The sequence below is a fragment of the Montipora foliosa genome, chromosome 8 (assembly GCF_036669935.1).
Source record: "Montipora foliosa isolate CH-2021 chromosome 8, ASM3666993v2, whole genome shotgun sequence".
Classification (NCBI taxonomy): Eukaryota; Metazoa; Cnidaria; class Anthozoa; order Scleractinia; family Acroporidae; genus Montipora; species Montipora foliosa.
Window position 1 is genome coordinate 23672061 of NC_090876.1, and position 27609 is coordinate 23699669.

The following is a 27609-nucleotide window of genomic DNA, read 5'->3' on the forward strand; positions in this document are numbered from 1 at the left end:
TGAACATGCTTTACTGAGCCATGCAGTACTATGATGCGACCAACTCCAGCATCTGTGAATAATAAATACTCAAATGTTAGAAGTAAATGAACTCACCTTGGCCAACTTGTGCAAATGAAATTCGGTTTTGCCAAGCAACTTGTGTTTTGGGATTGGCTGAAGTTTGTCATAACCGATAACAGCTATAACGACTTTGTTAAATGGATTAGTCGCCTTTGGATAAATCTGGAGGAAAAGAAAGTAAGTGGAAGAGTCTAGTAATGCTCAAATGGCTGGCAATCGCCAAATGATCCCCCCTCGCTCAAATCTTTCTTTCCCTTCTTTCACAGATCAGTATCCCCTCTTACCTTCCATGAATACCCCTTATATCCACTCCCTCTAAAACACCCCTCACAGACCTTTCACACTAATCTCAAGATTTTTCTTTGTACTCACCCAAACTTGAACCTGAACTCCCTATCTATCAGCTTTAAAATTTCTTCACAATGATCAATTTACCATATCAACTCACTTTATAAACAGTATTTACTCTTTTCTTTATTTCACTTTCCCACCAACACAGCGGCATAGCTTCTTTTTAAATAATTACAACTTAACCCCTTTACCCTACATGTGAAAGAGTGCTTTACTTCCAATAACCATGAACCAATATTCTTAATCCAATGACCATGGCAATGGATGTTTTAGACTAAACATTTCAAATAACTTTAAGTTACTCCAATCACTACATTGCATGCCAATCCTATACCTAGAATGCAGTGTCTGACACTTCCAGACTTGTCTGTAGACTGACTCTAACTCACAGTTGTTGAAGCTAACCAATTTAAAATGGGTAAAAGTTAAGAATGCGATCCCACCAACGCGTCGGCCAACACCTCAGCCAACGCGTCGGTCGACACACCACCAACACACTACCAACGCATCGGCCAACACACTACTGACGCATCAGCCGACACACTACCGATGCGTTGGTCGACACACTACCGACACGGTCGAAACTCTTTAGAATTTTGTTAGTTCTTTCAGTTGGAAGAAAGAGCAACTTTATAAGGAACGACAAAAACGTGATAGGCAAATAGCCGCCATTTTTAAAATGAAACACTAGTACCTACAGTACGTCTTCTCGATGTTTTGGCAAGGGTCGGTTACCAAAGCAGGGAAGTAATTTGCAAGTCGACCCACATGCTTATTTTTCATTCATTATAAAGGATTGGGAAGTTTGAACACTTTATTGATCATTGACTTTTTAATATGTGGTGGCAGTTCCAGGTTGGATATGTGTAGTGATGAGGCGATGAACACGGGTCCAGCAACACGTTTGCCACAGTGAAAACTGCAGGGTTTTAATAACACTTGTCGTAATGGAAACTGGGTTCTAATATCATGAAATACAAGATGGCGGTCAAAAGTAAATTTCGTATTTTCATATTGTAGTGAAAGTTTTCCGTCAAAGACATTTCCGTTCAGTTTGAAAAAGGTACGTTTAGGTTTTCAACAGTTCAATAAGGCCCAAATGAGTCACCAACATGCCACTGACGCATCTTATACATTATAAGACTAAACAGCGGCCAATGCATCGGCCGACAGTTGACAGACAGTCGACCGACGCGCTGGCCGACGTGTTGGCTGACGCTTTTACCTTAAAATGGGTGCATAGACTGAAATACAGTGTACTGTTTATCAGTGCTAATCAAATGGGTGCTTATACTTAAATACTGTTTATCAGCACTATTTGTAGATGTTGCAGTTAATTTTTGTTTTCAGTTAATTTCTATTTTCAACTATATTAGCCAAGTGTTGTATCATATACAAGCGTTTGCAAGGTCGCGTGCCTCGTTATCTTACTAACTTATTAGTACTTACCGGTGAGACTCATTCACGGCAAACTAGATATGCTAAATTTAATATAGCCTGCCCTCGAGTTAATCGAAATACAGAAGGTGGTAGAACATTTACTGTGACTGCTTGTCGGGAATGGAATAAGCTACCTCTTCAAATGAGGAAAGCAGAGACGCTCGAGACTTTCAAAAATTCTCTTTGGAATAGGATTTTTAAAGATCAGCAATCTTTAAATCATTTCTCTATATAAGTATTGTGGGTCACTGTGCTGCATGCTAATAATTGTTTCATAGTTTTATTACATTTTGCTAATTTTATCATAAGCTCTGATTTTTACCTATTTTAACTATTTTGATCTTGTAATGAGGGCCTCTAGTTTATTAGCATTTAGATGCTATTTTGAGCTACCCTCGATAAATAAAGACTTCACTCACTCACACTCACTCACAGTTAGTTTTTTTCTAACTAGGTGATTATATTTTTAACTAGGTAATATTTTTTTAACTAGGTAAAATTTTCAAAAACTGGGTAATTTTTTTTTCTCTGGTGCTATTGAAGGCCAACAAATTTTAGTGATTAAGCTCAAATGCTCAGCTGAGAGATTTGGGTTACTGAGCACTTATTTGAATGATTAGCTTTCATGTAAGGTTAGGGAGACTGCCTGCATTTTAGGAATTAGGGTTAAGCTTTCAATTTAGTGATTAGGGTTACCCATCATTTTATTTGAAACAGTTAACATACCAGGAGGCGTATGACAACTGCAGACTGTCTATAAATATTGCTGATATTAAACAGTATTTAAGTCTAAGCACCCATTTGATTAGCACTGATAAGCAGTATTTAAGTCTAAGCAACCATTTTAAAATAGTTAGCTTTCAATAACTGAGTTAGGATTAGTCTGCAGTCAGTGTACAAGTGCGAGACACTGCATTCTATGCATGGGATTGGCATGTATTGTAGTGATTGGAGTAATCAATTATCGGAAGTGTTTAGTCTAAAACAACCGTTGTCTTGGTCATTGGGTTAAGAATATTGGTCCCTGGTTATTGGAAGTAAAGCATTCTTTCACTTGTAGGATAAAGGCCTGGGGTTAGATTGTAAAGAAGCTGTGGTGCTGTGTTGGTGGGAAAGTGAAGTAAAAGAAAGGGTTTATAAAGTGAAGTTGATATGGGAAATTGACCACTGAAGAAATTTGAAAGCTGGCATTTTGATTGTTAGCCCTTCCTCAGAGCTAAACCCCTTTTTTGTCTTTCACACAGTAGGACTACTTTTTGAAATGAAAAAATAGTGATATTTTTTTATGATTCCTTTGGAAATATAACTTGTTTAATACAAGATTGATAAATATTTCTCTCTCAGATTTTCAATTAACAAGAGTAACTACAACTTATACTACCAGAAAGTAACTACATTACAATAACATTACAATGGTATTATTATTTGGTACTGCTACAATATGAATAAACTTCAATCTACCTTGAAAGAAAATTTGTTTACTCATTTTGCAAAATGGCCTGTTTACATGCTACAGATCCAATCTTGTGGGAGAAATAAGTGATTGGAGTTTTCCAAACTTGGTCACTATTCGGGCAGAATGTTTTTTTTTTATATCAGTTACTTTTCCTAATAGCAACTACATGTACTGTTTTTCACACTTGTGTCTTCTGTGAGAAATTTGACTGTGTACTTGGGACAAGATTTGAAACAGTTCCCATTTTAGAGCTACTTTCTTGATGTTTGCCGTTGCTGTAAGCCCATTTCTTTTAAGTTATCATCTGATGTTCCCAATTTGTTAATTGTTTCTGCTCAGATCGATCTTCGTTTCCTGTTTTTCTTTCAAGAAACATTTGCCCTTCCTGTAAAAATCATCTTTTGAATAACAAGTTATTTGCACATCTTTTCAATTCCTGTATTTCTCCATAGAAATAGATTTCATTTACGCTATTGCATTGGCGTGACTCCTCCATTTTATCAGTGCTACAAGATTTACAACATGTGCATGGCTCTGGTGTCCAAATGTGAATAAATTAAAGTTTGGACCGAGAGTGGCCTGGGATGAATAATGAAATATTTAATTATAAATTATAATGAAAGGTTTGCTTGAGTTGCTTGTGTGGTCAAGTGGATAAGAGAGTGGACAGAGATCCAGAGATAGGGGTTCAAGTTCAAGTTCGGGTGAGTGAAAAAAAAAATTCTAGACAAGTATGGATTGTCTGTGAGAAGTGCTGTAGAAGGGGGATGGGCATAAGGGATATCCAAGGGGGGAGGTAACTGGAAGGTAAGGGGGGATAGATCCGTGAAGAAAGGGATGGGTAGGACAAGTAGAACAGAGAAGGGCAGAGTTTCGTTCTTTTTTCATACCCCCTAAAAAACCAAGCCCCTGTTTTTTTAACTACATGTACAGCCCTAAAAAGGGAAAATCCCTTTTTTAGACAGTTGATTAAAAAAAACCTCGTTAAAAAAAATTACCTAGTTTAAAAAAAAATTACCTTGTTAAAAAAAATTAACTAGTTAAAAAAAAAATTAACTGAAATGAAAAATTAACTGCAACATAGACAGTCTGCAGTATGTGGCCTGCAGTTGTCATACACCTCCTGGAATCCTAGCTGTTTTAAATAAGACTGTGCATAACCCTAATCACTAAATTAAAAGCTTAACCCTAATTGATTCCCAAAATTCTGACAGTGTCCCTTAACCTTACATGAAAGCTAACCATTCAAAATAAGTGCTTAACCCAAATCACCAAGCTGAGCTTTTGACCCTAATAATAGTCTTAAAAATGATTTCTCTGTTTTATTTTATACATACCCCATAAAAGGGGTGGTGAATGGTAAAATCCGAGACTCCCTGAGACACCGAGATTCTAGTTAAAAATCCAAGCCTGAGACTCCTCAGTAAAAAGTTTCGAGACTCAAAAAAAGTAAAAACAAACCATGCAAAAATGAGACTTTGAGACTTATCAAAAACGCTTTCGAGATTTCGAGATCCTGCTAAAATTTTCGAGACCCACGTTTTCCGAGGCACCATTCGCCACCCCTCATGAAGAGTTCTACTTAATTACTGTAATAGAAAGATGTCAACGTATGTTGAAATGGGTGGTGTTATAAAAAAAATTGGACTGGTTCAAAAATTCTGTACTGGTTCAAGAAAAATTAAACCAGAGGTCAAAATTAAATTACATGTCCAAACCCAAACAGGGATTTTCCCAATTATAGTTTTACAATGAAAGCGTGCACTGGGCCGTCTGGGTCTTATTGTAAATTAAAGAAAATACTGTAATTGTCTTTTTTTAAGCCAAATTGATGAGGGAAAAAACAGTGTAAAATGGCCTTTTCCTGTGAAATAATTGATTAAGTTTGACTCATAAAATTTCTAGATCACGTTCATAAATGGCAACCACTTTTACATTCTTTTGTCTTTAAGTTAGTTAGATCTACTGCCCTCATTTTAAACCATTTTTTTTTTGTAAATTTGCTTGTCGTAACGAGGCTAGAAAGGCTTACATGTACTGGCATTAAAACAAAAGAACCTTATATTTGCCCACCATTATGAAAAAGGTCTATATCAAAATCAATCTACAGGTAAACTTACTGTAGCTGGGAAGTTTTTGACATCATCCCACACAATGCATCCTTTCTTAACTGGCGACTGCAGAGATGAACACTTTGTTATTGACCCAACTGTTATCTGAACATAAATCCCAAAGTGTTCTGGAGGAAAATTAGCATCCAGGTACAGGTTTTGAGCTCCAAACACGTGCACAGCAAAAACACCAGTCTGTGATAAATAAAACCTCCACTAAAATACTGATACAGTACACTTCCATTTAGTAAGGATTTTAAATGCAGCTCATTCCAAATAGAACAATACTTTTTTCAAGACACTGACATATTGGAAGGATTAACTCCATAACACTATTTCACAAAACAGCAATGATATGACAGATCAGACATATGAAACACCAATAATAGTCATTGGTTAACAAGATCCAGCCATATTCGGAAGTGGCAAGTACAGCTGTAACCATAGCAAAACAAAAACCACCGTATTAAAGGCAACCTACATGTTGTCTCTAAATGCTTACACATAAACTCTGTGACCTTACATTTTCCAGACTACACAGTATGCATGTATAATCAATATCCAGGTTGCACGTCTAATCAATATCCAGACCATGAAAATTGGTGATTACCAAGAATGTGTTTTTGACATGTACATGTAACACATTTAAAGACAAAACAGATGGGAGTATTGTTGCTATAATGATAACCTATTAAGTCACAATATAATTATGTTGACCAAATTTTGCTGTTTTACTGTACGTAGTACCATACATGTATCAGCGAAAACACCTCTGTATTACACCTTAATGTATCCTTACTTAACTTAATGTAATATTGTCTTCGGCCTCACATTTGTCAAACAAAATATCAAATGATTCACCATACTTTACCAAGGGCCAACAGATAGATTTCTTCCACAACGTTCACTGTGATGTGGGCTGATGCAATGTGCTGCAATCAGCCTCAACCAAGTGTTACAGGCTCATACATGTACTTCCGGTGACTAACTTCTGGTTACAAGTAGATTTACAAGTTGAGTTTGTATCCAATATATGCAGCATGCTAAGTTGTAGAAGCTGTCAATGTTAAGTTATTTACAAGACAAGAAATCATTTATGCTACCGTAAATTTAAAGCTGACTAAATTTCTATGGTTATCCTAAACCATTATAATATTATTGTTCAGTAGTAAACAATGCTTACAGGAAGGGTTGCTTTTTCTCCTAGCAAAGGATCTTCATCTTGAAACAGACTGTTTTTACCATTCTCTGAACCTTTCAGCTTGGCATCAAAGCCTCCAATTAAAAAAAAACACTGTATTGTGAGGTGACTGTCATGATATTATTTTCTAGCATAACTATATGGGTGATTATAATTCTCTGCACTGATTGGTTGCACTTGAGGTGATTATTACACAATAATCACCTAGGCGTTCTTTTCAAAATTGCCGCAAGACGTTTTGTGAAGGTGACCGACAAAGAAATTAATTGCTTCAAAGAAAATGCACATTTAATTTTTCAAGTAACAACCTATGTAATTATAATAAAATAATATTTATTGTTAAATGTAAATAATATGATTATGGAGCACAGTACTCCCTGCACTACATTGACTTGATGAAGATGAAGTAAAATTATACCGTCCATATGCGTACAGGGTTTATGAATTTTGCTCTGATGGCGATAGCTTTGATACAATGTGTCAATACCATCCTCCTGCCAAGTTTGGTGGCCAAAACATGCCCTTCCAGGACCAATTTTAGAGCTCCAAAGACAAGTGACACTTGAGTGTCCCCCACAACTACTGATTAACTGCCACTTGAAGAAATGATCATTGTAGATAACTGTAGGTCATAGTAGCTCATTGAAGAGCTCTTATTGTAGCTCATTGTAGGTCATTCCTCGTTTTTAGTAACTATGGTTCAACTTACTGGTGTGGTAGAAGAGTAACGGCCCCAAGGAACCCACAAGTACAAGGATGTCAATGTATTCTTCGTTTTTAGCTGAATCTCTGAACAGTAAAGCCAGACTCTATGCACTGCTTCCACAGATGGCCAAAACAATGGTCACTTTCTTCTAATGAAACTACATTACTTCAATTGAAGCCTGGGAGAGCAACAAAAAGTGCATGTATATTCTCTCCTCTGACCTGACCTCTGCCAAATTTCCATATTCACTCGATCCACCAGAATCACCCATCGTGGCAAACATTCTTCTTCTCTTGAAAACTTTATTGTCCTTACCTGGTTATGCTTACCTCACCCCAGCCTTCTTCGGCTTATGAATCAGTGCTATGGAACTCAGAGTTACAAAGAAGAACTATGGTCTCCGTGAAGCCTGAGATTTCTCAAGTTTTTGAATCATTACTGGACAAGATTCACACCAGAAAAGAGTCAAAGGTCTAGCACTCTGCTCCCCTGACTGATCACAGCTCATTTGTTTGTACTCAAAGAGGGCATGATGATTGTCCAAGCCCCATGCTGACTAACATGATGCAGACTAACATGATGAGACTTGTACTTTAACATGATGAGAGCTTCCTAGCTAAGCTATTGCTGCTAAGGTGACTAAAATTTAATGCATCCAGACTGTCTTGCACATTATCTATTGTTGACCAGTCACACCAGTTTTCCTTTGGTTCATCATGGTACTGTACATCTTTGACTGCAGAAGCTCTAGTTGTCAAGGATATCAATGTGGATACACTGGCCTTCATCACTTGCAACAACATCACAATCCACCCTACATGTACCAAATGATAGTTCGTTTTTGCTGGGTATGATGTAGCATCAATGGTTCAAAGCCCTCAAATCCATAACGTTGAGCATAAACACCACTGTTTGGCTGGGTGAGTTTCTTTAAGTCGCGTTTCTACACTCGCCATTGAATGATCACTGTACGGATTTCCTAGCTATTAGCTATAAACATAGAATCCACCCTTACTAAGATTGCTTGTTAGAGGTACATGTGTACATCTTACATTACAGTAATTAGTTGTAATTAGTCTCTGGTTTGTCTCAAGCATTCTAACAGTTCCCAGTCTGTGGGCCCTTAAACCTGTCCAGTGAGTCTTTGACATCATTTTCTCCTCGACCCAGCTCTCTCAAGATTCTAAAGTTAGTAATGGTGGACCAATAAATAACAAAATTCCAGTTAAAAAAAGGGGGGTCTTTTTAAAATCAGAACTTAAAACTTGGGTCACTCAGTGTTTAGTTAACATGATAGTTTTGAAATCCAAAGAAAAAGAAGAATTATTTTTTGGTCGTAGTAGCACTTTAAGAAATTGATTAGCATCATTCCTTGAGATGGTCTCCTTGTTGTGAGATGTGATGAGCCTTTCGCTGTCTCAGAAATGGATAGTCATCCCATGCTGCATCATAGATTGCTTCCTTTCGGCCATACATGTGAAACTGGACCGTCCTCCTCATCACCAGATGAAACTGACAGGAATCTGAACAGCCTACACTCCTCTGATCCTCCTGATGGCTTTGGTATTTCCTTTGTGCTGCAGACGTCATAAAGCAGTACTGTCAGCAGATACTTTCTTCTGTGAGTCTTTTGTGTGACTTCTATGTCCTTCACTCCTTTCCTCTTACTAGATGATGAATGTGCATGGTGAGTCCACTTGAGCCAGCCGGTCTCCTACAATTGTGCCTTGAACTACATCCCACCTGGCTGGTCCCACCTGCATCAAAAGAACTTTGACCCTCGATGGCAAAAATTAACTGCAATTGCTTTACAAACTTGCTTGTAAACATGATATGCTTTTGATCTTGTTGGTCAAATCTCACGGTCTGCCACAGATCAAAGACTTTCGCTTGCCTCTTCCTCTGAGGTTAGGCGATTAACTCCAAGATGTTATTCTCACTGTTTCAATTGACGATGAAATCATGTTTCCAAAGTTTCATCGCAGTCTTCGTCAAAAAGGAGAAAACACATCAGTTGTTTTGACAAAGGTATTTTGAACCCATTTGCGAGGTTGCCAAGGTTACAAAACTTTTTTCGGATTTTGCGTTCCTTTCGCTCGTGAAATCTGCTGAATCACCAATCAAAAATCTGTTTTTGGATTTGCCAAAAGGAACACAACCGCAGAGCAATCAGTATGTGTCGCTGATCTAACACAGACCACATCTAACCTGTCTTGGCATTTCAGTGCCAATTCTTAACCTGAGGATATCAACGTTAATCCTGTTATTTTTTGAGTGCATTGATGAGGAGCTTCCTCGCACTCCTATCCATCAAAGGCCTTTGAATGTTACCCCTGGTCTGGCTCCTGATATGGCGCTGCACCACCAGATCCCCAAACTGACACCTCTCCTGTGCCCAGTCCCATCCCCCACCAGCAGTGCTCGAAATGAGTGGTCGTTTACCATGGCCAGGTGACTAGCCTTTGGTAAAATGAAAACCTAGTTGCCCCAAGAAAAGACAATGGACAACCCAGCCAAAAACTGAAAATGAATTTCCTATTAAAGCTCCCCAGTTTTCTATTGTCAATACATGTGCGATAGTAGTGTGAAGTTAAGAATAATGAATTTACTGCAGTTGAGCATTTTCCCATGACTTGAATACCTGTGGCTTTCACAAAAAAATTTCAGATAGGAAAATGCATAAAGGCCATGTCACAAACATGACACTGGCGATGGATTTTGAAAATGCTAAAATATAAACCCAGACTTCCACAAAAAAAAAACCAGGGCGCACACTTAGAACTATAGACCAAAAATTTAATGCATAAATGATGGCCAACAAAAAACATTCTTTTGTTTATGTGATAATTAGCTATAGACTCACTAGCCTCATTTGCATGACCAAAATACAAAAGAAATGTTGCTTGAGGGCGAGGCTAGTGATTCTAATTAGCTACAAACAAAAGAATACATTTTGGGCGCCATTTATGCATTTAGGCTATGGGATACACAAGCTCAAATGCTATGTGATTGCACCTTAACATGTGTGCATTTAAATGTAGAGAGTTTCCTAATGGTCAGCCAAACATTTCTCAGGGCAACCATATTTATGGTTTTAGTTGCCCGTGTTTTGAAACAGGGACAACCTGGAATTGCTTTTAATTTCAAGCACTGCCCAAACAAGAGTGTTCCTGACAACTTTGGGACCCCAGTCATTGAGCCCACCTTTCCAACTTTGCATCCTGAGACACGTCAGGCTAGTTGCCCGGGGGTGGGGGGGACTCCCATATGAAACAGACGGGGATGCTCGTCGTCTCGCTTAGGGGTGTAAATTTAGGATTTTGGTCTTGCTTAGGGTGTTCCGGGCAAAGCGCCAATATTTTAAGCCGCCAAGGTCTCGTTTAGGGTTCTACGAAGAAACACAGAATTACGCGAAGAGAAACAGAAGTCAAATTTTCTTTTTAACTTGTTTTTAGGGGTCAAAAATTCCTTAAGCCATGCCCAGATTAGTCTCCTTTAGGGGTCACAAAAAGCTTGAGCCACGCCCAGATGGTCTCCTTTAGGGGTTAAATTCAAAATTTCCGACGAGCATCCCTGTCTGTTCCACATGGGAGTCCCCCCCCCCCCGGGTCTAGTTGTTCAACTAGTTGCCCACTGTGTTACCTACATTGTAGCATGCTGTTTGCATGAACTGCCTAGAAGAATTTCCACTCCACTGTGTTGTAACGCTTAATTTGTGCATTGATTCCTGGCTTCTTTAAGTAATTATTAACTTTTGCTTCAACAACCATTCAACATTTCTTTTGTTTTCATGGATGCTGAAGGAAGTTGCAGCCATTAATTTTGCCCTCTTCTTTCAACATTGTTGGGTATGTGCATGCCCAAAGTAAAGAAAAGTAGTTCCTTCAGTTATGAAAGCCAACGGTGCTCCTTTTACCCCCTCCCTCTGTGAGTGCTCCATTTCATGGACATTTAAAGCTATAGCTACACAGATCAGAGGAAAGTCAAAACAGACGTTGAATTCCCCAAGGATCGAACTGGGGACCCCTTGCTCCGAAAGCCACACACTAGCCAACTGAGCTACACCTGCAAATGTTGGTTTTTGAGGAGAGAGGAAAACCGGAGTACCCAGGGAAAAACCTCTCAAAGCAGACTAGAGAACCAACAAATTAAACTCAACCCACATATGGCGTATATAGCATCCGGGAATCGATCCCGGGCCACATCGGTGGAAAGTGAGTGCTCTCACCACTGCGCCAGCCCTGCTTCCTGGTCCTCCATGTCCGTATCCATAGTAACAACCGCTGGTGCTCCAGCCTGGGACAGAACACCATCCCTCTCGTGAAGCTTTGTTGAATCAAATGTTGACAATGACTTGTGACATCATTCAAAACAATCAAACTGATGTTGAAGAAAATGTTGATGCCGTTTGTCCGTGGTGTCTGATATTTGCAGACTGCAGACTAACCCTAAATCACAATAATTTTATTGAAAGCTAACCGTTTTAAAACGGGTTCTTAGCCTTAAATAATGTTTATCAGCGCTATTTGAAATGGGTGCTTAGATTTAAATAATGTTTATCAGTGCTAATTGTAGGCAGTCTGTAGTCTGCAAATGTCAGACACCGGTTTTTCCCGCCCATGCATACCACAGGGTGGTTTTTTCCTCCAAGGAATCTCCAGTCGAAATTCCTTTAAGTTTTTAGGTCCTATTTAGCTCAAGAATAACAAGACTAATTGTTATCTTACCCATGCCTGGATGAACTTCTGTCAAATCGGAATTCATGGTGATGAAAAAGAGCTCCGAAATCTACCGGAAATCTTTCACGATGAGTTTTATCGCGCATTACATTCGCGCAATTTATCGCGCAATCGGCCACCTCACTTGAGCCGCCAGTTCCATTCGGACCGGGAAGAGTTTCAAAGAGTATGCGCATTTGTGTTTGCACTGTCATGGCCGCTTTCTGAATCGGTCGCGACGTGGTGGTTTGAGTTAAACTAAAAGAAAGGCAAAGAGACCATTTGTTGCTCATTGAGACACCCAAGAATGGCAAAAGCAGATGTAGAAATGAAAGACACAAGTCAAAAGAACGATTCGGAAGCAGATGAACCGCAAGCGGAAGTTTCCAGAGAAGAGAAAGAGAGACTCGTTTTAGAAGGTAAATTTAAAAAGTCACTGTGGCAATAAAAAATTGTTCCATAAAAACTACTGGGAAGGAATCAAGGAATTAAATTCCCCTCCTCCTAGGGCGAAGACTAAGAAGGAAGATTCCGTAAATTATTGTAACTTAATTAGCACAGATGAATGCTATGGAAGCAGACTAGACCTGTCAACCTCAAAAAAGTTTAACAAGGAGGTTTTGGTTTTGAGCCTCAAGAAAACGGGGAGATTTTGTAAGAACCCATAAAACAACTGTTGCTGTGTAATTCTTAGGATGACTTTCCGTCTTGTAGTGATGTTCTACTCCTTTTATTCCTTGATGATGACAACTCAGGTTTTTCACATGGAAGGCAATGAAATTTGTAGTTATCGTACGTTTCTTGCTGCTTCAATTGGATGCAACGCTTTCCAATTGCTTGTTATTAAAGTCTTATCCTGAGAAAATCCAGCATATGTTTTTTTACTGTCTCCTTTTTCCCGAACAGGTTATTTTCACATTTTGGCCTGCTTTGTCTTCATCGCCATTTTTTGTTTCCTACACAGAGGGCCTGGGCTGGTAATTACATGTAGATATATCCCTTTTGTTACCTATTAAAATGTAACCCATATTACAACGATAATGGCAGAAATTTCTACTCCAATAATTTTATTATGTTGCGAGGTTTTTTATCATGAAGTTAATTTTCTATAATCTTCATCTTGATCTGAATAAGCACCAGCTGCCAGGAGAAAATTGTTTGAAATGGGGAGACCAGGAGAAAAGAACGAAAATTTGGATTCCCTCGGTCGCACCGTGAGAGTTGACATTTCTGTGGAGATACAATGTAATATTGAAAAGTGCTTGATTTAATGCTGAAGTTTTGCACGGAAAATCTTTAGTAAAAACATTGAAATGGTGAAGGTCATTTGAGACTGAATTCAGGGCACAAGAATAAACAGACTTAGTAAACAGGCCAATAACAATAATAAATGTATTGTATTATGTCCCCAAAGAAAAATTATTGTAAAGACTCATGTATAAGCCGCACCTTCTTGCTTAACAACATCTAGATTCACTCAAAAACTGTCCCCATTAACCCTTTCACTCCCAAGAGTGCCACTTATAGATTTTACTCTGTTTAACGCCAGACGATTTTACTCGTCAATGGGGAACCCCACGGGGGTGAAAGGGTTAACAACAGCTAGATTCACTCAAAAACTATGTCCCCATTAACCCTTTCACTCCCAAGAGTGCCACTTATAGATTTTACTCTGTCTAACGCCAGACGATTTTACTCATCAATGGGGAACCCCACGGGGGTGAAAGGTTTAAGTTTTGGGCCAAAAATTGTGTGTGCGACTTATACATTGCTTTCAGAGGGAGTAAACTGGCTTGTAGGGATCACAAATTGAACTGAAAACCTTCATTAACTAAAAGATTAGACATATTGAAACCTGTTGTTGATCACTGCTTTCAGTAGAAGTGGTGGCTTCTAAAGGAGCCGTTTGTTTGCATCTTCAGGTTCTAAACCCGAATCTTGCTCACCAGTAGTTCTTTTAAGCATTTCATATGCACTTTGTTTCAGCAGTTAAATTCTAACTAGCATGGAATCTCCATTCCTCCACACCGATCACCTTAACACTGATTTCTCCACTACACAATACCACGCTATTCAGGAGAATTCATGAGGCAAAATGGCCAACTGTTTCATTGCCCCTCGCTACTGTCATGGCGTGTTTGTCCAAGGGTTGTTAAACTCTCGTTTAGCAACAAGTTTTTCTCCAATCGATGCCTTCCATACATGTACATCTTGATAAACATGACATCCACACACAGCTGATGTGAAAGCGAACGTTTCCATGTCCAGACTTCCCTCGTTAAATGACTGTGTGGTTACCAGGCAAAGGTTAAATTGCATCGTTCTCCTGCGCTTTTTTCATGCAAATTCTGTTGTTTTCATTTCAACTGTGGGCTTTAGCAATAAAGACAACAGTTTATTACTGTTTTCAGTCACAGGGAATAGGGAAATCGATTTTAAAAAAGCTTTTAAAAGGTACATGTATTTTCAGAGTTGATTAACTTATTAACCCATTCACCCCTAAACCGGCCTAAACCGGCCATACTTAGTATTTTACTCTAACGCCAGATGATTTTACTCGTCAATGGGGAACCCCCAGGAGTCAATGAATTAATGTTGCTGCAAATACACAACATTAGATTTCGTCAAGTTTGTTGTTAACGTCTGCGAACAAACGACTAACTTTTTTTATAAGAGTGCTCTTTTGGAGTTCTTATTTTTTCCAAAATCATGCTTGAAAGTTGGGGGTGCGGCTTATGTTTACACGAGTCTTTACGGTACCTGTAAAATAGTAAAATTGGCATACAAATCACGTCATGCACAAAACATGAAATGAAACTGAACAGAATAGAACTGAAAGTACCAATAATTATTGCCAGAATTCGTTCTCCTTCCATTCACACCTTGACAAATGTTGTGTTCTGTTTTAATTATTTATTCAGACCTCAAAGATCAAGTGAAATATATAGAAAAGTCTGTGGCATCAAAAGAGCCACGCTTCTTAACTCGTATACTGAGGTCCATACCAGCCACCAGAAAAAAACTGACTCATCCCATCCTCAGGAAAATCATCTGTGGTTTCTTTCCTAATTGTAAGTATTTGTGACCGTCCAGATGAAAAGGATGCTTAACCAACACACGTTTCTAGTGCGTTTGTGTTTGAAACGCATTTGAAACACGTTTGAAACTGTTTGAAACCAAAGGTGTTTGAAACAAAGGAAAAGGTGTTTTACATGTATCTGTGTTTGAAACGCCAACCTGTGCTACATCTGATCTGTCAACATTGAACATAATTATTACTGTTGCAATAAATTATTTCAGTAAAGAATACATTGAGTAATTTTCCGTTTTATTTGTTTCGTACTGTAAAAGTACCCCTTTGATTAAGTAAAAGCTTTATATCGGTATATGAATGAATCAGGAAACAACATGGATGAGTGTTTTTTTTTTCTAACAAGCCAAGGAGCATAATTATATTGCTGTTGAAATACTGACATGTACATGTAGTATTTAAAATAATGAGTGAGGATTCCCTGTAAACTGTTTCACCTTGTGGGCTGTTGGGTGAAATAAAAGTCCCATAGAGAATGTGATCATGGAAACATAACCCGTAGCCGTGGAAACATTGTCTGCCTTGTTTAAGCAATTCAAGTGACATTCCAGTGCATAAAACTTGGCTTTGCTTGTAAAAGTGTGCATGTGAAAACAATCTCTCAACAAAATAACCTCTGCATAACGTCTTCATTCTGCTTGTTATGTGTTACAATATCCAGGCACTGTTTATGACTCATTGCTACAGTGTACAATGTGATTTCTTTTGAACGGTACTGTATTTCAATTCCCAGAGAGTAGGTGACGTTGGGGCTTGAACCAATAGATCAACTAACATCATTGTACAGTATCAATTTTCATGGCTTCCATTAAACTATAAAGCCAGTTTTATCATGATTTCATTTTCTCCTTGCCAGCATCTGTTGCAAGAGATGGCCTTTTAGCATTCCTGGATGAGGTAAGTGAACAGAGCGCATTCCACGCATTTCATCAAACTGACAGCCCATGGAAATAATGGTAGTATTTCTTAAGTTCAAGGGAGTTGGTTTCTACAGGTACAAAGAAAATTAATTAAAAATTATCTCTGATATTTTAAAGAAAAACTAAACAAAATAATGTACAGTATCTTAATGAACTATCTTTAGTGCAAATCCTAAACCACTACACATACACATCTACAATGTGTGCCCATTGCGTTTGAACCTAACCATGTTTTGTTTTAAAACTGTTACAGTATATATTTGTCCAGTTTATGACACAGGAAGGAACCAGGCATGGTTATATACCGTGGGTTCTTATACAATGTACCTACAGTAAGAAGTGCTTTGCAAAATTACTGTATGCAACATTTTGCTATAATTTCGACTGAAGTAATATGGCATGACCTCTTGACTTAAGGACGTTTGCGCCAAAATCTTCCTACGGTGAGATTTTCTTCATTTCTCGCATAAAGTTAGGTCATAAAGTACTTACTCCAAAAATATAAAAAAAATTGGGGGTCACCGACTTCGTTTCGGAGAAAATGGCAGTGGAAAAATGCCTTAATTTCGATAAATCTGTTATAATAACGAAAGGTAGCCTCATCTGCTCATCCATCGAAAATCCTAAAAATAAACTGTTAGAGTGAAGGTTTCCGTGCATAGGTTTTTAGGGGTGAGATTTTAAGATAATTTCATGCCGCTAGGGATGTCGTAAACAGTAGAGTTCATCCTGGACGAGCGTTTTCGTAACCTCTATCCGTTGCAACCACTACCGGGATTCGTGACACGAGGAAAGAAAATTTAAAAAAAAGATAACTTCTTACGGTGAGATTTTTTTCATTTTATCATATTTTGTAGATAGCAAGTAGAGTAATTGATTCATGATTAAAAAAATAGGGGTCACCGATGATCCAAGGGAGTAAAATCGATGTGATTTTACGAAGCTCTTGGAAAACTTCGTTTGTCACGTTTTTGCGTGACCTGTCGGGGAAGGACTGGAACCCAAGAGAGGATCGATCGTTGAAGGGATAAGGGATGATATGATATTTTATTATTTATGCACGGTAAAATCATCAGCTAAGATTACAAACAATGCTAAAATCTAAATTACAAAAGGTAAAATTTTAAAATGATTACAATAAAATACAATTAAACTATATTAATTCTAAAGCTGCTTTCCATGAATGCCGTGCTTTATACTAAAATATGTCCTTAATCAGATTTTTGAAAAGCCCAAGAGACTCTGCTTGTCTCGCTTTGAGGGGTAAGCTATTCCAGACAGTAGCACCTCTATAGCTGAAGCTGTTTCTATAATAATTTGTCCGCGGAAACGGAACATTAAGCTTTCTTTCAGAGTCTCTTAAACTATAAACAGATTCGCGGTTTGTAAATTTAGAACATAGATATTCCGGTGCTAGCCCCTGAAGACACTTATAGACCATTGTGGCCAGCGCAATTTGTTGCTGGCTAACTAGATTTTTCCAGCCTAAAATTTTGAATAGCTCGCTAGCATTTGCATCAAAATTAGAGAAGGTCAAAACTCTGGCTGCTCTATTTTGCAGTTTTTGTAATTTGTCATGTAACGTGATACCACAGTTTCCCCAGACGACATTGCAGTAGTCAAAGTGCGGTTGAAGTAAAGCGTGATAAATAGAGCGCAATGTCGTCTGAGGAACGAGATGCCTTATACGTTTGAGGGCTCCAATTCCAGAAGCTACTTTCTTTGTCAGTTTATCGACATGGCTACTCCAGTTAAGATTATTATCAATAAGCACGCCCAGGGATTTAGCAACAGAAACTTGAGTGATAGAGCACCATTAATCACCTGATTAATCTCGGGAATTGGAGGATTTGTGAGAGCATACAACCTCTTCCTTGATCCAATCAGCATAAATTCGGTTTTTGTCATGTTCAGGGTAAGTTTGTTTGCTATCAACCATTTTTTAACATTTTCTAGATCATGGTTAAGTCTTGATTCTATGTCGCCTGTATTGTCACCCGCGTATGTTAGGTGGGTGTCATCTGCGTACATCCATGGCACACAATTCGTTAGACAGTTTGGCAGATCATTGATATATAGCAAAAACAACAATGGACCCAAAATAGTCCCTTGAGGGACGCCGCAACTTAGTGAGCAAGTTTTAGAAAGTGATCCATTAATGGAACACTTTTGAGTGCGGTTGTCCAAATAGGACTTAAACCAGTTGTAAGAAATGCCATGTATGCCGTAATTATTTAATTTAGATAAAAGGATCTCGTGATTAACCGTATCGAAAGCTTTTTTTAGGTCTAGGAAAACAACAGCGTTTATTTTTCCTCGGTCAATGTTGTAAGCCCAAGTATCCGTAGCCCCAAGTAGAGCCGTAACGGTGGAATGAATAGAGCGAAAACCAGATTGGCATTTACATATTACGTTATGCTTTGTTAGGTAGGCATATAATTGGTTATAAACTATTCTTTCGAACACTTTGGCTATAACCGGGATAACGGAAATTGGGCGGTAATTGTTTAGGTCATCACGTTGCCCTTGTTTGAATAGTGGAGTGACCCGTGCACACTTCCAGTCGTCTGGGAACACACCTACATTTAATGACTGATTGAAAATATAGCACAGCGGTTTGCAAATAAGATCCGCGCATTCACGAATAAGTCGAGAAGAAATTTTGTCAAGGCCGACTGCCTTTGATTTTTTCAGTTTATTCAGCAGTGAAAATACTTCATTTGTGGAGGTTGGGCGGAACTGAAACTCCTTATCCGTGCTAGTGAGATAATTCAGATAGCTGTTGCCATCTGAAGAAGGAATATCACTAGCAAGTTTCGGGCCAATGGTAGCAAAATAACGATTAAATTCGTGCGCTATTTCTGCTGGAGCTGTTACTGATTGCTCATTTACATTCAGTTGTTTCACAGACGTTTCCACGAAATTTCGGGAAGACAGCTCATTGATGATCTGCCAGGTTTTGCGGGAATCACCCTTATGCTCGTTTAGCATATTTTGATAATAAACTTGCTTCGCTAGCCTAGTCGCACTATTGACTTTTTTTCCGCTGTCTTTTAAAGACAGGTTTAAAGAGAGGTTTTTACCCCAAAACAAAGCTTTCTCGAGCACAGCAAAGAAGTTTTAAGCAGTCGTCATCTTCATTTGGTTAGTGTTTTGTATAATATTTCTCCATTGTCGTCATGCTCGTCTTCTGGAGTGGGGTTTTTGTGAAATTTAATCGCTGTTTTTTTCCACGCAGGTCCGCACTATTCAAGCCAACGAGGACGAAAATACTGCTCTATTTTCACGAAAGTAAAGGAAAAGAACTTCAAAAACATACATTCATTTTGAACTTAAGTTCGTAGGGTAATAAAAACATTGAAAAAAGAAACAGCCCCATTAAATTTACGCAACGGTTCGTCCTCGAGTTTTCCAAACTTTCAGCCACTACTCGATCAGCAGCTACCATTTAAAGAGCTTTTCCATCCTCCCGCTCACTTCTCTTTAACGTTTCATGATGATTCGAAAACAAATGTGCCATTCTTTTGTCGGCCTGGAATTTTTTCCCCGGCGTTTTTGTCGCCATGTTCTTTTAACTAATGCTTGAACAATATTTATGAAAGTCATGTATACTAGTGCACGACTGATAAAAACAACGCGAACATCAGTCGTGCAGTAGTCTACTTGACTTTCCTAAATATTTTTAATCAATTTTGACTGATCACGATCTTCTCTTATCCAACGCTGTGCAAGACTTATCGTCCACGGTTTCTGCAAAGGTTTTCAAACCTCACCTTCACTAATGCTCGAAGTAATGCGTGACATATTACAGTCGCGTTACCTGCGCAGTTACGTTGCGCACAAACAATTAGCGCGAACGTCCTTAAAAGTGTGCTTTTACACTTAGCTAAGGAATTTATGCCACATTAATTTTGTTACTTTGTTAAGAAAACAAGGTACAATTTGTAGCATTTGCCTCCATTTTTGGACTTCGATTTTTTTTGGGGAGGGGGTTCGCAATTTGGCTGCTCATGCGTAACATTTCTTTGCCTTGTAGAAGGCAGCCCAAGTAGGATGTTGTTGCACAGCAATTGGAGCCCGATAAACTTAATCTTATGTACTGAAGAAAATCAATCAATTAACAGTTTTTACATGCTGCATTGCAGGTTTATCAAAAAATTTCTCTTTGACATCAACTTCGAATTGAAGTACCCTACACTACATAGATTTCACAGAGTCGTGGTTTGAATGTCGACATGCATTTGGTAATTTACCGCCAAACCGCATTTTTCATTACACTTTTAGATTTTAGGTGCTCTGTTTTGGAGTGCAAGCTTCTTAGTGAACATGTTGATCTTCGGAAAAGTTTACGTTCAAACAGACACTTACAGTTTTTCAAACCGTCTCATGAGACGGAAGTCTTGTCTCTTGAGACAAGACGAGACTCTCGTTTCACGAGAGGGTAGTCACTTACTTTGAGCGGTACAGTAGATATTGACCAAGATATTTTAAATAAAAAATCACTGAAATACTCTGAACTGGCCTTATTGGTTGTCAAACTCTCGTTATCGACAATACGCGACTTTTGGCTGTTATTTCTTTGTAACAAAGTATTTATCTGGAATAATACCGAAAACAAACATTTGTCTTTTATGTCTGCTGTTTATTTTGATACTTGCCTTGCGTTTATTTTGCTTTGTTAGCACACAGCACCCAGACAAAGTTGGTGGAATTAGAAAATTTTTCGTCTGGCACGTTACATTTTGTTCTGAAACATCGCACTTTTAACATCGTTTGTATCGTTTCAAACTTTTTATAGTTCATTTGGTTTGCGGTTTAGGGTTAGGATGGAAAGAAAAGGTTCAAAGCGTTTCGAAGGTTTCAGAGGTTTCGAGCCTTTAAAAGTTTGTACTTTGCGTGAGAGAATTAGTCACATACTGAGTAAAAATTGTCACGTGCTAGGCAACCAAACTTTGTTCAGTGAAGCAGAACAAGGTAGTTGTTTTGTTTGCGCCCTTTTCACGGCTTTGCAATTTTCAAAAGTGGAATTTTAACGTGTATTTTGCGTTATGTATGAAAGAAATATTTTAGAGGAACAATTAAAACAAAGTAAACCAAGTGTTTTACAAACCATCGAAACAATTCAAACAAAACGAACCAAACCATATATCAAACCATTTGAACGCTAAGCAAAACGAAAAATTTATTTTTAGCGTGATGGTTAAAAATTTAGTGCAAAAACTAGTAGCGTAACGCTAGTTCTACCATTATTACTCTAAAAGTACTCATTTTCTGTGGATGAATGTTTCCCAGTGTATTGTCCAATTAATGCGCACCTAAATATTTAAGGTTCGTGAGCGATATAATGAGAGAAAAAAAATATTTACACAAACATCTCAATCACGTTCACTGCTGTTTTTCTCGCTGATTTCAAGTGCGGTTTTTTTATTTTGTTGTTAATTGAAAACAGAAAAATATTTTGAAGCTTTCTTTTTACCAGCTAAATGCACATGAAATTTACTTTCCATTTCTGTTTTCAGATTATTACAGTAATGTTGTTATCTTAAAATCCAACGCTTTATTTAGCGTTCTGTATTTTGCAACGGCCTTGAACACTAATACCGTGGGCACAGCCAACTTTAAAGGAAATCAGCTTTATTAAAAATCTTTGGAACAAAGTGTAGGCTACCCGTAGCCTCTTGTTTTAAGTATTATTTTGTTTATATGGTCAGTACTTTACCCCTGTCTGAAGGTACACATATTCAAAGGGTAGTCACGCAACAGCATAACAGATAGATATTTATCATTGTTGATCTTACATCTGATTTTCTTTTTTTTTTTTTCAAGCCTATGGAATCAGAATCTTCAACACCATTCAGACCTCGCAGTGCCAGATTGGTTGCTGCTGCCACTTTACCGGAAGTTGAATTTTACTTCCATTTGTTAGTTTTGATTCACCTTATTGATACAGAGTGTTATAATGAGGTGAGCTATAGATCTCTTTAATAAAATAATAGTCAATGCTTACAGTGTAAGTCTCGCATGGAGGTTGGGTGGCCAGGAACGTGGGGTGCTTAACCACAGACCCCAAACACAAGTAGGTTGCTCTATCTCCACAACCCAGCCTCAAATGCTGCCCGCCACGCCAAAAGGACCTCCAGGCTGAACCATCCCAGAGCAATGGGGGCTCATTGACCTAAGGCACTCAACTTTACACAAAAAGTACAAATGTCTAACCTGCTAGGCCAACTGACTGGAGACTTGCTTATGGGTAAGAGAGTGAGTAGGAGTGCAGATATATACATGTAGTTTGTATGCATCGCTTGACCACCAATCCAAAATCGTGATAAGGTTATCAGGGACTTCCAGGGCAGCTGATGTCGTGGCCATGCCAATTCAGAGTGTAAGATACATGTACATTATAGACTGCACTGTGGATGACAAGAGCTGTTACCGGTAAGCGGCGACCATCTGCATAACTGTGGAACGGTTGCCCAACTTAAGCCAAAAAGTTGATACATTGTATGGGTTCTAATAAATACAGAGATTAATACTGATTTTTGTACTCTGGCTATTCTGTAAAATACGATTTGCTAAATTAGCCGAGTCAGTCACTTGCAGTCAGTCACTGTTTAGTCTTCACAGCCAATTACATCTACTGTAGGCTCAACTTACAGTCGACGAATAACACGAATAAGTTGAACAAATCACTTGACTCTGAAGATGACTTCCGCTCAGGTTGTCGAAACATCAGTCAATGTCATCTCAAACAGTCCTTCTCAGGATTACACTCACCCAGATGATCGTACTTTACTTAATTGTGATATGACTCCTGGGCTCAAACCATTATAATTCTACTTAGTCTTTTATCTGTTTACAGTCTGAACTTTTCATCTTTTCAGCCATACTGAAGTCTTGTAAATTATAAGTAAGTTCTTTCCTTGTTTCTGAGGTAACAGCGATCCTATTGTTAACCCACTGACACCTCAAATACCCTAGGACGCCCCCAGTTCACAAGTAAAATCTGTTAAGTATCACTCCCAGGGGTCAATGGGTTAATAACTTTCATCACTACTCCAAACAAGCTAATAATGTAATATTTACACTGAAAACCCTTTCCATGTGCCTGTAGCTGTAGAGACATACAGTACATGCACATGTGATCTTCCTGCATACTCAGACCTTCATGTTAAGGAGTGAGACATTGCCACCAACTTGGAACCACAAAATTACACTCGACAATACTGGAAGGAATCAATCACTTGTATGTTGTGTGGTCAAACTGCATGTAAATAGATTTAAAATTTAAGGAAAAAGTAGAAGCAGATGAAGTGATAAACTTGAAGGTACATGAGGAGGCGGTGACAAAAGGTACCTTGATAAACGTGAGTCTTCGAAAATTTTGGCAGGATCTTGAGATCTTGAAATCTTGAAATCTTGAAAGCGTTTTTGATAAGTCTCAAAGTTTCATTTTTGCATGGTTTGTTTTTACTTTTTTTGAGTCTCGAAACATTTTTCCAAGGAGTTTCAGGCTCGAATTTTTAACTAGGTTCTCGGTGTCGCGGCAAGTCTTAGATTTTACCATTCGCCACCCCTATGAGGTGAAAGATTGTCCTTCCTTTTTAAACTTCTTTCTGTTTTATTTTATTTTTGTAGGCTGTTCAGTGTTCAGAAGTGCTTATGCAGAGAGCCTTAAACCACAACAGAAGGACATTGGACCCCCTCTTGGCAAAATGTTACTTCTACCACTCGCGCGCTTATGAACTGGTTGGAAGATTAAGAGAAACCAGAAGGTATTGCTGCATAGTAATTTACTTTGTGTGTAATTCAAAATGAGATGAATTAACCACAAAAACGGGGTAGCCTTTTGTACCTTGTATTAAGATTCAGAAACAAATGTAGGAGTTTCTAGTGACACAATATCTGATTATATAGTGTGATGCCTTAAGTTTCTGGGCTTCTGATATGATGCGGAAAAAAAATTAAAGAGTAATTTTTGGCCATAAAATTAATTATTACATGTATGCGCAAACATGCGTTGATTATGTGGAAATTTAAACAGTTGTGACCTTCCACGGGAAAACGTACACTAACGCTAAACCGTTAAATTGACCGAAGCGTTAGATATCCGTTAGCCGTCCGTTAGAAGTTTACATGAAAACGTCAGAGCGTCAACTTCATCCGTTAGAACGTTAGTCTTATCCGTCAGAACGTTAGGTTCATCCGTCAGAGCGTCAGCCTCGTCCGTTAGGGGTTTAGCCTCGTCCGTTAGAGCGTTAGTCTCATACGTCAGATGTATAATAGTTATTAACCTTATCCGTTGGGCAAATCTTGGATTCTGTTGGCAAGTGAATTAATAATCTGTATCGATTGTTCCGGATCAGAGGATTCGTAGAGCGTCGTTTAAAAATGTGACCCTCTTTGGGAAAACCGGCCGTGTCCTTCTACAACTTAGTAGAATTACATGTAGTAGAGCGCTTTTTAAAAATTAAAAATACAGAGAAAAATGAAGGGTTTGTGTTCGACGTTCACCTCTGCGTACCAATAGTAAAACAAGGGTGGAAAGCTCGATTTCGGATCGCTCCAGCACCAAGCCGATTTTCACTGACAAATTCGCATCGTACAGGTTTCAAATCACGCACCAATCAAGCTGAAACTCACAAACAAATTCCTATCGTACAGGTTTCAAATCACGCACCAAGCAAGCTGAAACCCAGAGGTTTCCTTTCATGCCATTATATCTGAAATCCGTTCAAAACTCGAAGCGCTGGACCTCAAATAAAATTGAAAAAATCCAGCATTCGGAACTCCAAGGAAGCGTAGTTGGAGTTTGGTGTGACGGCTTGCAGCCGTCACAACGTTTGCTCCTCTGTGATTGGCTAATAAGAAATCATCATCCAATCAGAGAGGAGCACATGGCGTGACGGCTGCAAGCATGTATCTAAAGCCGGTATACGAAAATCCTGCTACGCATCCTTGGCGCTGGGAATGCTGGAGTTTTCGATATTATTTGAGGTTGAGCGCTTCGAGTCTTGGATGGATTTCAAGCTGAAATAACTACGCTAATAGGTAGAATGGACAATAAAGACTCCAAAAACGAAGACCAAAGATCGAAGACCCATCCTGCGCGAACGCCAAATTAAATGTGATTGAATGATGCATGACTTACCAAATTTCAACTGAAAAATATCTGTTTAACTTAACCACTCGCCTGGAGTTTCTCGCGAGCTTTTTTGCCCCCTCGGCATCTTAACTGATGATACAGAACTCTTTCATCGTATTTATAGCAAAGAGCTCTCTTATGAACGCACCGCTTTGAATTTATCGTTACTTCGGCTTTGAAAACAACATGAAATGCTACATTTCTTTGGATGAAAATAATCATTTGTTGTATTTTACTTTGCAACTACAGTAGCTAATGAAGTAATGGATGCCGTGAGAAATTCACAATTTAGAAATGCATCGCATCATTGTGAGTCCGACGGTCAAAACATATCGAGATTAGCCACTTTTATCCGGACTTCGTTGCATTCAGCAGTTATTGGCGCCATGGGCGCGCCTCTTCGGAATCGTATTTTAAAAGTCACGCAATCGTTTCTGGTGGCCTGTCTACATCGTAGTATTCTTAAAGCAAAAAACTCGCTGAAATGTGCATCCGATTTGTTTTGGCCAGCTCGCGATGGTGCTAGTACTTCAAACCATGGCCTTTGTTTAGCCTTTCGAGCTTAGAACTAAGACTTGGTGTTAAAGCGCTAAGGCAGAACGTTAGAACTGATGGAAAGAACGTTAGAGCGTTGGCACAAACCGTTAGAGCGTTAGCACAAACCGTTAGAGCGTTAGCACAAACCGTCAGAGCGTTAGTAAAAAACGTTAAACCAATCTTCAAAACCGTTGAATATCCGTTAACCGTCCGTTAGTTTTAAGCCGTTTAACGGGCAAACGTTAGTGTACGTTTTCCCGTGGAAGGTCACAGTTTATAAAACTAATAATTAGGCCTGTCCAATTTATTTACATGCTTATGGTAAATCAGGACTCAAAATTGCAACCAATACAGTCACTGCTTTTACAGGCACCGCTAACGGTTTGCAAAGTCATGCTAACGCATTGCTGCAAGCGTTTAACGGTTAAGTTACTTCGACTAACAAGCGCTTCGGAAGCAGCTTAAACGTTGACTAACGGATTACTAACGGCTGACTGATGATGGCTAACGGCTAACTAACGCTTTCGGCCGTTAAACGTTAAAACGTTAGTGTACATGTACGTTTTCCCGTGTGAGGTCACATAATGAGGAGTCACCAATTTGTGAACAGCTTTCACAGTTGAAATAAAAGGGTTAGCAGTTGGCATTTTGCAGCAAGTTTTGCTAAAATAAATAAAGCGGTAAAAGATATTTTGTTTCTCATCATGAATTTTGTTTCAATTTGGAGAAATGGAGCAAAATTATAATATGGTTGGACTGCGATCCATTCCCTCAATGGTTGACCATTTTCAGCTGTATTTTTACGCATACATGTATGTATTGGAGGCTCCTATTTTCCCTATGATTAGAAATGATACAATTTAATTTGTAACTTGCACCAAAATTTTGTTGTCTTTGCGACCAGATATTTTTTGAAATTTCAACCCCAGGGTATTTGTAATTTATGACACAGGTTCTACAGTCCTTCAATGTTCAGAAAAATAAGCATTTCAAAACAGTCAATCACTTTGGCTTTTATGTTTGTGAGGATGGTAAGCAGCTACTTTATCCCTAATATCAGGCATTTCTTTTGTTTATGCGGAAAATGTTGTAATAATTATTATGCAGAGGATGTGGGTTTTAGGGAATTCCGCAGATCCACATCGCCACATCCTGTCAGATGCCTTGAAGTTTGCAACTTTTAAACTGGAAATTAGCCAAAGTTAGGTCTACATGTATTAATTAATTTTTTATTGTTAAGTATATCCAATTAATTGTTACACTAATTAAACACAGTTGGGCTTTTGAAGGGGAACGTCACTAATAAATCTCTTCAAACAGCTCCTTAAAGACTACATGTAGTTTCTTTGAATTTTTTTTTTTCACAGTTTTTTGCTTGCCAGACTCAGAACAGCTACTCTGAGACATGATGATGAGGGACAGGCAAGTATGATTTATGAAACTACTGGTACATGTAGCTGCATATTACATACATGTTATTTGCTCGTTTGGAAGTCTGTATAGCAAAAACTGTGACCTCGGTCACAGCTTTTCGCTATATGGACAGACGCTTAGCAGGTAAGTAACTTATTAGTTTTTTCCTCTCTCTCTTCCTCTCTGAAATCACTTTTTTAATTGTTGACCTGCACCACGCTTGATAGCAAATGCAGTAAGTGACTTACAAACTGAACTTTTGAAAGAGAAATATTTTTATTTAAATTCTATGTCCACGCCTTTTGTGTAATAAAAATCGCTTTTGAAACACTTCTGTACGTTAAAGGATTCGGTGTCAAAAAATGAAAATTTAAGGTCATTACACAAACTCACACAACCAGGGCTAGGACTCTGCCCAGGTTGGCGGGCAAGACAAAAATTCTGCCCGCTCCCAGAGTCA

At 38.5% G+C, this 27609-nt stretch overlaps 2 protein-coding genes across 4 annotated transcripts in view; one reads left to right on the plus strand and one right to left on the minus strand.

Moving 5' to 3' along the window:
• LOC137967473 (cation channel sperm-associated targeting subunit tau-like) overlaps positions 1–12178 on the minus strand; it is a 30889-nt gene extending 18711 nt beyond the window's left edge. For all 3 annotated transcript variants that reach the window (XM_068813989.1, XM_068813988.1, XM_068813987.1), the window contains exons 1-4: positions 12056–12178; positions 6605–6696; positions 5431–5616; positions 97–225 (exon numbers count right to left, since the gene is read on the minus strand). In XM_068813989.1, coding sequence (XP_068670090.1) covers positions 97–225; positions 5431–5616; positions 6605–6696; positions 12056–12092 — 444 coding nt within the window. In that variant the 5' untranslated portion in view covers positions 12093–12178. The remainder of the gene's footprint in view (positions 1–96; positions 226–5430; positions 5617–6604; positions 6697–12055) is intronic.
• Positions 12179–12245: 67 nt separating this feature from the next.
• The window catches only part of LOC137967960 (26S proteasome non-ATPase regulatory subunit 3-like), a 46376-nt gene continuing 31012 nt past the window's right edge, over positions 12246–27609 (plus strand). The window contains exons 1-6 of the mRNA XM_068814561.1: positions 12246–12465; positions 14968–15117; positions 15994–16034; positions 21884–22021; positions 23693–23829; positions 27104–27158. Coding sequence (XP_068670662.1) covers positions 12354–12465; positions 14968–15117; positions 15994–16034; positions 21884–22021; positions 23693–23829; positions 27104–27158 — 633 coding nt within the window. The 5' untranslated portion in view covers positions 12246–12353. The remainder of the gene's footprint in view (positions 12466–14967; positions 15118–15993; positions 16035–21883; positions 22022–23692; positions 23830–27103; positions 27159–27609) is intronic.